This window comes from Sparus aurata, chromosome 13 (genome assembly GCF_900880675.1).
Source record: "Sparus aurata chromosome 13, fSpaAur1.1, whole genome shotgun sequence".
Classification (NCBI taxonomy): Eukaryota; Metazoa; Chordata; class Actinopteri; order Spariformes; family Sparidae; genus Sparus; species Sparus aurata.
Window position 1 is genome coordinate 4763094 of NC_044199.1, and position 12458 is coordinate 4775551.

General features: G+C 46.1%; 1 protein-coding gene across 1 annotated transcript in view; it reads left to right on the forward strand.

The window, feature by feature from the left end:
- Window positions 1–632: 632 nt before the first annotated feature.
- The window catches only part of rtn4rl1a (reticulon 4 receptor-like 1a), a 100794-nt gene continuing 88968 nt past the window's right edge, over window positions 633–12458 (forward strand). The window contains exon 1 of the mRNA XM_030439042.1: window positions 633–1358. Coding sequence (XP_030294902.1) covers window positions 1346–1358 — 13 coding nt within the window. The 5' untranslated portion in view covers window positions 633–1345. The remainder of the gene's footprint in view (window positions 1359–12458) is intronic.

Below are 12458 nucleotides of genomic sequence, written 5' to 3' on the forward strand. Positions count from 1 at the left end.
TTACCTCTCTATCTATCTATCTATCTATCTATCTAACTATCTATCTATCTATCTATCTATCTAATTGATTAGGCAGATAAGCATGCTTAGTAGAGTAAAAACCCCCCAACAAGTCAGCACAATCAATGCAATCCACTCAGAAAGGCGTCAATGAGTCATTTTTAAAGGCCTAAAGTAACCTCCCTCTGACTTTTAATACATGTTTATACTGTAACTATTAATGGTGGTTATCACAAGGTGTCATTATACCTGCATTGTAAGTCCTGCAGCCTGCAGCATGAGGCTGAGGGTTGAGGGCCGGATGACCAGAAGACAGAGCAAAGAGGAGTAATTGAATTGTGACTGAACGCTCCTCTAACACTGTTTGCGCGACAGTCACGCCCATAAAAGCGAAGCTGAACTGGTTGGAAGTGAAATTGAATTGAAAGGTGTCGGTGGAGACTCGGGCACACGAGGAGAGGAGAGGGGGAGAATTTAATATGAGAATCTATGGTGCAGGCCATGATAAAGCCAATAAAGGCTGTTTGAGTGTGTGTGTCTGTGTGTGTGTGTGTGTGTGTGTGTGTGTGTGTGTGTGTGTGAGAGAGAGAGAGAGAGAGAGAGAGAGAGAGAGAGAGAGCTGCCCTGGCTCTCATCAGTCACATCTCGCGGTGGGAGGGGGCTGGAGCGGCTGCTGCCTCGGAGCTCTCCGGTAACAGAGACAGTAGACGGCACTGACTCACACCGCAGCGCATCTGAGCCTCCACCTGACCTGCAGCCTGACAGCAGGAGGAGCACATGACGGAACTTCCTCCTGCTGGTTTATTGTTATCATTATTATTATTACTATTATTATTATTATTATTATTTGTATGCTTGGGTTTTGTGGAGGGCTTGACAGACAGCGGGCAGTTCGTTCCTCTTCCAACTCGGGGCATCAGCTCGCATGTCACCGGTGCTCTGACAGCAGGTGGCAGATGAGTTGAGGCGCCGACTGACGCACACGTGAGCGCGCTGGGACGGGACTCTTTCAAACCAACTACGACGGAGACAAACTTGGCTTCTACCAGCGGCGGATCTTCTATTTCCAAATCTAGAATTCTGCCAAAACATCATCCGACCCGCTTTTTTCCCCACCACCACCACCACCACCACCTCCTCCTCCTCCTCCTCCTCTTTCTCCTCCACCTCCTCCAAGCGTCTTCACTTGAGAGAACAGCCAGCGAGGAGACGAGACCACAGCCTGCCTGCGGTCAGAAAGGAATCAAAATAACAGTTTGGTGAGCGGCAGCAGAGGATTTGGACCCGCACAAGGATGCTACTCCCGCACAGACACCACTAGACGCTCCGACCAGCCGCTGCCAACATGTTCAGGCGAGGTAAGAGAAGGAGGACCGGACCAGTTCTGGTGCTGCTGCTGCTGCTGCTGCTGCTGATGATGATGGGTTGTTTGTGTGTGTGTTTGTGTGTGTGTGAGAGTTGGTTCACATTCTTAAGAGAGTGTGTTTTTGTGTTATTGGTGTGTGTTTTGCGCGCTGAATGGAGGCGCCTCGAGGAGCTCTTCGCCAACTTACCCGCCGTCCTTTACGCGCGCTGACGGCGGCGGATGGAGAGAAAGAGGGGAATTAAAAATTCATCCACTTCATGTGGAAATTATTCTTTAAATAGCAAAACGCTGCCGCACTGCAGTTTGTGGGACTTACCTGCACGAGGGGGGATATGGAGCTGGTGCCAGGTCCTGCGCGCGCTAATGAGAATAATAAAAATGATGATGATGAGGAGGATGAGGATGTGCGCGAGCGTGGAGAAGAAAGAAAGAAAGAGAGAGCGCGTGAGGATGAGTGTGGTTCTTATGGGAAAAGTTGGTACATTTGTGGTTATAAAGAAAAAAGTTGAACTCGTTTTGGGCACTTTGTGTGTGTGTGTGTGTGTGTGTCCGTGCGTGCGTGCGCGTGTACCTGTATTGTTTACTATCACGCTGACAGACTGCTGCTGTTTGGTGGTGAGGAAATGGATTAAGTTTAACCACAATGACCTTGCCTCTCTCTCTCTCTCTCTCTCTCTGTCTCTCTCTCTCTCTGTGTGTGTGTGTGTGTGTGTGTCAGCGTGTGTGTTGAAACATCACTTTTAACCAACAAGCCCCACCTTAAAAAAAAAACAAAAAACACCACAACTCATTAGTCATAATTAAGACGAAAAACAGGAGGCACAGTTTGAAGGTGCAGGCACTCAAACGCACCACGGCTTGGTATTTTGTGTAATGGTGACTCATCTGCCAATCCCCCCCTCTCCCCCCCCCCCTCTCCCCTCCTCCCCTAAAAAGAAAACACACAAACACAGGAAGGCAGATTCTCGGGGTGCTGCTGTGTGCCGAGTGAAGCCCGAGAACACAATGGAGAAACATTCTTTAATAGAGACGCTGGAAGTCCGTCATTTGTCATTTCAATGCCGCCGCCGAGGAGGAGGAGGAGGAGGAGGAGGGGAGGAAACAACACTCACACATCCACGCACATCATTATCTATTAGCTCAGTCGGACGGCCCGAGCCGGGGCACAAGCTGGGCCATCTCCTCATTAAGGGTGGGACCTAATGGGTTTGACAGCGGGCTGATTAGTGTGTGAGCCACAGAGAGCTCACTGGCTGGAGGGTGACCAGCTTTAATTTCAACCTTCCTGTAATTTTCAGATGGATAGCACCCACCCACCTACACACACACGCGTGCACACACACCTACACACACACGCACACGACACACAGCGGTGATGGCTGACGCTTCGCATCTCCTCCCGCAAATACGTCGCTGTCAGTAACAATATTACGATCCAGAGTAATTGTGCCGTCTGCCTGAGATATACAGTTATCTGCGTCTGTCACCTTTACCCACAGCATCTCTCTCTGCGCCGGGATAAAAACAAGAGCGAAGGGAGGGAGGAGAAGGAGGATAAGTGTTTTTGTGTAATGAAAACTCCCTCTCTCTTCCTCTCTTTGTCCCTCCCTCGTTCTTCCTCTATCTCTCTCTGCTCGGCCAGTTCTCGCTGCCAGCGTCAGTCTGAGAGGAGGAAGGGAGGGAGCGCGGCCTGGCAGGCTGGTCGGCTCCTGGCAGGCTGGTCGGCTCCTGGCTGGCTGGTTTGGGTCGCTGCCGACGCTTTGTTTCCCAGCGTGTTTGAAGCTGGATTTGTTTCCCTTACTTGACTTTGCCTCCGTCTCCAACTCTTTCAGTTGTCTCTCTATTTATCTGCAGCTTTTCACAGTCGAGTACACGGCGACACCGTGCGAACAAAAAAAAAAAACAAAAACATGCCAAACCTTAAAATTTAGTGATGAAAAGAGCAGCTCTTTTATAAAGGAGGGCACAAAAGAGAGGCTTTATCCTGCTCTGTCACAGCCGGCACGAAGAGAGTCGCATATAGGTTTTTCATGTTTTTAATGGAGGCCTGATTATTTTATTATAGAGTCGTCTGGCAACTCATTTCTTTATGAATCAATCTGTCTAAATGCCGACGGAAGGTCGCGTGAACAACTGATGAAAATACAACTGAAAGAAAACATCATACGGACCTTGACAGCTCTTCTACTCCTCTCTCGAAAAATGTTTATTACCTCCTTTTAAAGATGAAATCTCTACTTTAGCTACTCAGCTAAAAGCATTAGCTTGCTTAGCATGTGTGGAGCGTGTAAATGATCAGTTTGGGATCATGGACTCCCGGAGACACCGGACAAGCTGTTTCAAAACAAGTCCCCATCGACTCTGCTTCAGCTGTTGTTTTAACTGCGAAGCTCCAGGAATGTTTTGTGGACAACAAACCTCCACCTGACTTTCCATCAGCATCGACGTGAGCAGATGATGAGTGATTTTATTTTTTTGGGTGAACGTATCCCAGGGTTCGTACGGGTGCTTGAAATCCTTGAAAGTGCTTGAATTTCAATGTTGTGTTTTCAAGGTCTGAAAAGTGCTTGGATTTTAGTTTAAGTGCTTGAAAGTGCTTGACATTATAACTCTGTGGCTTTCTCAAAATAGGGATCAGACTGGATAATTAATTTCTGAAGTTTTTGCTATAATGAAATATAATTTTAGATGTTTACAGCATAATACAATTTACATAATTGTTATAAAAAGTGAAGAAAAAAAATCACAAGTATATATATTCCTTTAGATACGTATTTTACCCCAGCAATAAGGTGCTGGAAAATCTTAAAAATGACCCTTAAAAGTGCTTGAAAAGTGCTTGAATTTGACCTTGAAAAATGTGTACGAACCCTGTTATCCTTTAAATTGTCCCAGCAACAGTCCAAAAACCAGAGAGATCCAGTTCACCAAGAAAACGATCTGATTGTTACATCCGAGAAGCTTAAAAAAGCAAATATTTGGCATTTTGGCTGGAAGAATAACTTGATTAAACAGTTTAAATAAACACATTTATTCGAATTTATGGATTATTAATTAGCATTTTTCTGACTACTATAAAAGAAATTGAGTGATGTTGGTTACCTCAAATGAGCAACTCTTGGGCGAGTTTGGCACTGAAAACTGAGTAGAATGGCCCTCAGTAGTAGCAGCAGTAGCCTTTAATCCAACCAAGCCTAGATCTGTATTTTCATTGGATCCATTGTCTCATCAAGACCTGTGCATTATTCCCTGGCTGAGAAACGTGTGGAAACATCAGGAAAACCTTGCGATGTTAAAGAAAGTAAGCAGGTATTTCCTGGATCCGTCCCTTTATCCGCTTCTGCACCAAGAATAAATGGGCTGAAACTCATCCTCCATCCAAGTATCCTGGAAATCCGCTCAGTAGTTTTTGCGTAATCCTGCTGACGAACCAAGAAAGAGACACGGATGGAAACAAGGTAATTAAGGTTGGAGCAAGATCTCATTCAGAAAACACCATCATTCGGAGTAAAGTGATATCTGGATGAATTCAGGAGGAGACGTGGATGAAGCTTTAGTGCTCTGACAGTTGTGGATTGGGTTTTTGTATTTTCGATAGACAGTCTTCTTGTTGAATAATTGGAAAGTGGTACTGTGCCATCGCACTACTTTCAAACGAGGGTAAGATAATCGCATAAAAAAAAAAAAAATGATGGCACCATTTTCTGTCTTTCTGTCGAGACTCCTCAGAGATTTAATCCTGATTTGTTAACAGCGATCCTCTTGAATTTTGTGTGTCAGAGGGTTTCAGAAATAGCTTTCACTCGGCACCTCAGATAAGAGAAATTTTCAAAATGGGCAGTTCTCGCCGGCGGCTGAGCTGATTTGAGGAATAATTCGAGTCGAGTCAATTTTATTTTCATAGCGCAACGTTACGTAACGTCTGCGGATCTGATGGTGTCGTGTTGAGACACACAAGTTCAATTAATATTAAAAAGAGAACAGTTTTAAATGGAGTTTGGTTCAGGCTGTGTGAGTTCGACATTTTTGGGAATAATGAGATGAAATGTGTCAAAACAGCCAAAACTTTTACTCCTTGAGTTGAGAGAGTAGAAACCCACGACACCGCCTCGTCCTCTGCTCTCATCATTAATTCTTCATTTTTATTTCGTCCTCTCGCTTTCAGGAGAAAAATCAAAGAATATTCCATAATCCACCCCGAGATCTGAAATGGTGAAAATGATCTTTAATATCACCTTCAGCCATAATAATATCTATCTAGCCTCAGCTCTGTTCTGAAATTCACTGATCAATATCAATACAAAACGGTAAAATTGCGAGCCGCTGTTCATCCAGACTACAGCCTCGACCTCGCTTGAGGGCCGATGGCTTTCCCCAGGCTTAAATGTGAATAAAGGCTGGCCTGATTACGGAACTTTCCAGCAGCATTAAGGAGTTCCCGCTCAACTTGAGCCTAAACGGAGCAGAAGTTTGTCCCGATTCAACCCAAACATTTTCCTCACAATCTGCACGTTCGCGCTGAGACGTCGACCTGAGCAGAAGTCGCTCGATGCTAATTAGGCCGAAGCAAAGTGCCGTCGTCAGGCGCGCTCTCACGTGGGATGAATTTCATTTGATCGACGCTGTTATGAGCATGTTATCACGCGCTGCATCTGATGGCATCGCGACAAAGACTGATGTCACATCGGCGCCGTCTCTCTCTCGGAGCTGACAGTTGCGTTGGCACACATACATTCTGCCCGCAGGCCGCTGTCAAATCTACAGTCAGACAATTAGAAGCTGCTGTTGCTGTTTTGTGTCACCGCGTGCGCTGACTTGCAGCTATGATAGCCCCGGTGGATGATAATAACATATGGATTAGTGACAGAATGTTTATGCGGGTCGTGAAGCACCAAATGTTGGGATAATTGAGTGCTGAGATTGATCCAAATTTGCTCTCGCAGCGCCGGCGTCCCGAGGCAGAGGACAGACTTTACAAGATCAGATTAGATTCACAGACAACGTGCGAACTGGGTGTGGATTCTGTTGGATATATGATTGTTGGATAAGTAAATCATCTTCGGGATTTGATGACTGGAATGGAATTCGTATGTTAATCAATTGCATCTCTAATTCAAGTCACAGCGCAGGAGCAGGATGAAACGCTTCATCGCACACGCGGCCACACACACAGCGAGCGTCCGTGCGGTGGCCGTGCATATCAATGACCTTTGCAGCCGCTCCTCCCGCCGGATCTCAAGGTCACTCACAGACGCCTTCTTTCTTCCGCCTCACCCGGAGATCAGTGTGGGCTGCCCGCCGACTTCTATTCCGTCATTAAGTTGCTCAACAATTTTCCGGAACCCGCGTCCCATTTGCAATCGATACACCGCGTGGAAACGTGCTGAAATAATTACAGCGGCGGATGTTTTACAGCTCCGAGCTTCTGAACGCTCACAAACACAACGCAAAGAGGAAAAAAAGGAAAATAAACGGCGGATGAGCAGGAATTGTTTTTGATGCTAAATAAACGAACGCCAATTGCTGCAAACGATGCCGTACGGACCATGAAATGGCATTTTCACAATGCCCCGTGGAGTTTCATTTCAACTTTCCTGCCAAACAAAGCTCCATCACACATTTATCTTTATGTGCAAACACACTGCACTGCACTTTAAATATTTCCCACTAGGTTACAGTTCAAGTTAATAAATGCAGACGAACAGACGGGCGGGTAGCACAACAGAAAGTGAGCTTTAATGAGCTTATTGTCTGGTCCCAAAAAAAAAAAAAAAAAATCCAAAATGCAAAAGTACACGCTAAAAGCAAGAGACAAGTGGGGAACAGCCACGGGAGCACAGGAGACGCAAGATGACAACAGATGAACCAACGAAGAGGGAGGGAACAACACGGGCTTGAACACAAACCAAACTAACAGGGGGATGATGTGCAGGGGGAGAGACGACGGGAACAGGGCAGCGCTAATGAGGCTGATGTGAGACAGATGTGGGGGGACAATCAGAGCGGGGAGGAGCACAGGAGGGAGACAGAACACTGGGAGCACAGGTGAGCAGGAAGTAGAAAGTGACAACGAGACACAAGGGACGTAACCACAAAATAATAAAAAGGAAACCAACAAACCAAAAAGCCCCCAAAACCACGACAAGCGCATCATAAGGAAGAAAGCAGGAATGGTTCACGCCTCGGTTACCTCGAATTAGACTCGCACTCTGCGTTGAGTTGCAGCTCAAGTGAAGTTATCGCCTGATTTTGTGGTAAATACGGAACGCTAATTTGCTCGCGAACCTCGTGGTTCACCTTGAGAGCCGGCTGCACGCTCAGCAGGAAGGTCCTGTGTGAATAGTGACCAATCAAATGAGACATTACTCCCTAACAGGAGCCCTGCGGAGGCCTCTGATTGCAGGTTCACATGGCAACAACTCGGGCTCGTTGTGCATTTGTGTGTGTGTGTGTGTGTGTGTGTGATACAAAGAAACAGAGTGAGAGGTATGGGTGTGTCTGCATCCAGGAGTGTGAGGACGTTTCCGGATGAAAGGGGGAAACGTGTGTGATCACATAGCGAGAACAGGGCGATCACAAGGAGTGTGCGTGTGTGTGTGTGTGTGCGTCGAGTTTGTGTGTGAGCCTCAGGAATCGTTAGTGTAAATGTCAGAGCTGGAGGACCAGAGGAGGAGCTGCACTGTAAACCAAGCAGATGCTCATGCAGACATGCAGAAAAAAGAAGAGAGGCGGAGCGATGGACGCAGGGAGAGAATGAGCGATTATCTGGAAGCAGACTTCACCTGGAGGATGAGAGAGGAAGCCAGTGGCGAGTGAAAACTGAGCTGACGGTAGCTGACTGTGTGTGTGTGTGTGTGTGTCAGGCTGATTTCCACTCTCTGGCCCAGGAACTTTGGTATTTTCTCGTCTCCGGAGGGAGAGAGAGACAGTTGGACAAACCAGCCGCTTGCAGCAGCGTCCTTGTTTGCCAACTGAAGTGAATGAGGCTCTATTATTCATGCTATGATGCCGGCGTGTCTTATTACATCAGCCATAAACTTAAAAATGTGAGGAGGAGGCGCATATCAACGTCAGGTTTGTACATGAAGTACGGGAGCTTAGCTTAGCATGACAGCTCGAGGCAAGTGGAATCATCAGCCTGGCCATGTTCAGAAATATACACCCACTAACACCAAAAACTAAGTATTTAAACTCCACGGTTTTGTAGTATATTCTTACAGGAAGATCTCCTAATCAGCAAACTCTTCTTCTGTCAGAATCCACGAGGTCCGATCCTTAACCGAGCCTCAACTGTACTGAACTCACCTCAAAACACAAAGAAACTATTTGTGTTAAAGCGACTTACCTGGACAAACACGTCGTATTGTCTTTGTTAAACCTGACCTGGGGAGCTCACTGTGTAAATAACAATGGGTGGTGTTTGGGGTTCTTGGTAAGTAACAAAGTGCACTGGCAGCAGATTCAAGGCTCTGAAGTCAGCTAAGCTACGACATCGGTGTTAGTGGTATTCACTTGGTGAAAGCTCCGACTCCACTCTGCACCAATCGCTCCTGGATGGGAGGATTTCTCCCGTTGTCAGCATGTAAAGCAGTGATCTTCAGTGGCTGCAGGGCTTCTTCTGTTCATGTTGGACAGACGCTTAATGCACCATCAGATTGATTTCTCAGGAAGAGACAATGAAGCGCATTTTACGAATGAAAGCGATAGCTGCGTTATCGACGAACACGCGCCACAGAGAGAAATATCTGCACATACTGCCAGAAAACAGCAAAATCAAACCCTTTGTGTCTAACTCCCATCCCGGGATATATCTCCTCTATCCTCCCCCCTCCTTCCCTCAAATCTCCTCTCCTCCCATGCCTTCGCCTCTGTAGCTGGTTCGCTCTGTACCTGTTGAATAATTGATGGCTGTTTTGGTTTCCGATAAGGCATTTGGGGTCCGCAGCTCTCAGCAGCATGGGGCTCGCTGCTTTCCTCACGGCACATCACACGGCTCAGTCCATCCTTTCACTTCCCCTTCTCCCCACATTTAATCTTATCTTTTTCTTTTTTGCATTATATTTTATTCCACGTGCCACTTTTTTTCCTGATGCGCGCCACTCACACTCTCCGCCACGCGTTTGCATGCGTGCACTGTATTGTAGCCAGCAGCTCCGATTCCATGTTTTATTCCAGATAAGCTCTTGATATCCATCTTCTTCTCCTGATTGCAGACGTCCCTGCTATCATAAATAAATTGGCTTTTTTCCCCACCCTGTATATTACCATGGCAACAGAATTTGTAGAGACAGGAAAACTAAGTAAACAGGATAAGGTATTTAGCATGCGTCTGTAACCTGGGTCGTACTGCAGCAGCTCTGCTATCACAAGCAGGTTTGTTGGACGGGATCTGAGCTCCACCCCGGCGTGTACAAAGGCTACACGAACGCAACGTGAAAGATTTTTTTAACTTTGAAGTGGCTGAGTCATCAGACGGGCCCATAACAAAACTCCCTCCACACTGTCCATCACGTCCCTGCTGGTTAGCTTCAACCTGCCACTGTTGTTCCCCTGAGAGCAGCGAGCGTCTTGAGGCCGTCCTCGCACGAAAACAAACACGCTTGTTTGTGCGTTAATCTTTGGCCGTTTTTTATTTGAATGGGACGACAGTGTTGATGCAGAGAGCTCAACTTTTGCCGCATTGGTTCCAATCCAGCTGTAACACGAACGCCGTATTTCTTCATCACAGTTAAAACTTATGTTTATACGCATCATTGGGTGTTGAATGGACAGGCATCTAACTTTAAACACAGGGCTGTTTTCAGTCCGATCAACCACCTACAGGATGTGACCTATGTTTCTGCAACATGATAGAGATATCAGCAGTTTATGTTTCTGCAAACCACAGATATGTTTGCAGAAACTCGGCATTTCTTTACAATGAAACTCAGAAATCGGTCAACGAAACATTTTCTTTGGTTGCACCATCACATTCAGCAGGTCGGTTTAAAGACGCAGCTTGTTGCTTGCTTCTGAAACATCTTGCTGCATGTGCTGTGATTTAGATGAAGAAAAACATATCTGAGCTTTTATTCCTGTTAACAATCATTTACATAATTGACGTATTTGGTTAATGTGTGTTATAAGGTGCACCTGAATGAAAAATGTAGGCGCCTGTCACGAGTGCAACCAGTGTGGAAAGTTAGTCTGGAGCCCTGGACTTTATGTTTCTTTAGGTTCAGTATTTAATTGTGTGTTATGACAATGCTGTGTTTAGTTTAAGGCACAAAAACCACTGTGTTAGTGTTCGGAACAGATCATGTTAAAAGTAAGGCACAAACAAAAAACATAGATCTCACGACTTCCTGTCAAATATCATGTTTTTGTTTTTGTAGCCGGGACGATGGCTGGAAATTGTCACTCGAAATTACAAATGCTGGAACTCAGTCCTGAACACTGGTCACTGGCTTTGCAGCCTTCTCCCCCCTCGACCTCCTGATATGAAATACTTTCAATGGGAATGTGATATGACACATTTTGTGTAAATGTCAATAGGGTACTTACTGATCAGCGGTGTGCAGAAATGTTAACTGCCAACATTTTATCCCGGTGACTTTTAGTAGTCAAGCTAATTGTAACTTTTGTCTCTCTGGAAGAAAAGAAAGCGAGGCGAAGCACTTTGTAGGGAGGAGTAGAGAGTGGATAGAAGTGCACGGCTGCTGCTGATCATTTCTAGTTTGGAGATAATGTTGGTTTCTTTCAACAATGACAACAATCGATCTCAAAGTGGTTTTGGGACTGTAGGTCAGGCTGGCTGCCATCCTAAAGCATCCGGATTTGACGAGTTGGGAATAAGACTCAAAAAACAAGTTTGGCAGGTAAAAAAGGCGTTGATCAACAGTGAGTTATATTCGTTGGTCTCACTGTCCGATGCCGTTATGATTTTTGATATGTTTCACTGATACATAAAATCCTCTGGCTGTGTTGTTCTGCCTCCGTTGAGTCCTTTCTGTCCTGATTTTTCATTTGAAAAACGCTCGTCAGAATTCTGCTCCGCGGACCTCTCTCGCGGTTCCACAAAAACGGCACGCTGGCAGTCAACCTCATATGATTCATTCACGTCAACGCGGTGTTTGTATTACAGCTAGTTCACAGTTAATGGTAATTTTTCATTTATTATTTACGTTGTTTTGTCTGCCCCCGTGCAACAAATCACAAATGGAGCGCTTGAGTATCCCAAAATGTTTCGCCGTATTAATATGCATGCGGGGAAAATAAATGCCCTACAACCTTTCTTCTTCATTTATTCCCTCGGTTTCGGAGGCTTCTCCGGCTCTCTCCCTCTCTCTCCTCCTCTGCTGCTGCCTCCGTGCAGTAAAGTGTTTAGAGGCTGTATCAGCTGTTACCCAGCGTGTGGGGAATTGAAGGAGATGGGTTAAAGAGGGAGACGAGTTCATCAAACCCAGGACAACAAGTCAATTCATCCTGATTTACCACCTCACTCCCCATCTGTCGCGCGCAGTGTTGCTCTATACGCACACCTGACCTGATGTGTGTGTCGGCACATGCGTAGCGGCTCCAGCAGACACACACACACAGCGACTTACTCACAAGCTCTCTTTTACATTCTCTCTCTCTCTCTCTGTACTGCGGTACAGACAGACAGGAGCGGCAGCAGTAGCAGGTCTTACATAACTACATCACTGCATTAACGAGCCCATCTGCCTCTGACTGGTGCTTACACTTCGAGTTAGAGCTCTGTCGAGATGAGACGCGCCGAAAACAAGTGCGAGGTATACAAGAGCACCTGAGCTGCCCTCACAAACAGACTGACCAGGTGGGAACGGACCCAAGAGTCCCTGATGTTTGTGCTTTATCGAGCGAGTTTTCATTGTTCCATACGAGACGTTGTCCAAATAGATAAAACACTTTTAACTTTTAAGTTACAGTCGAGGCAGAAAGCTGTTCTCTGGTCTCTTCACTCAGTTGCTAGTTTAATATGTACAAAAGAAGTGCAATTAATCCGTCCTTCATGAAGGATTCAGCGTTTTGTGTTCGTCCTAAACGTTTGTTCCAACTGGGAAAACTCCCATGAATCTCCTCTCAAGATGAA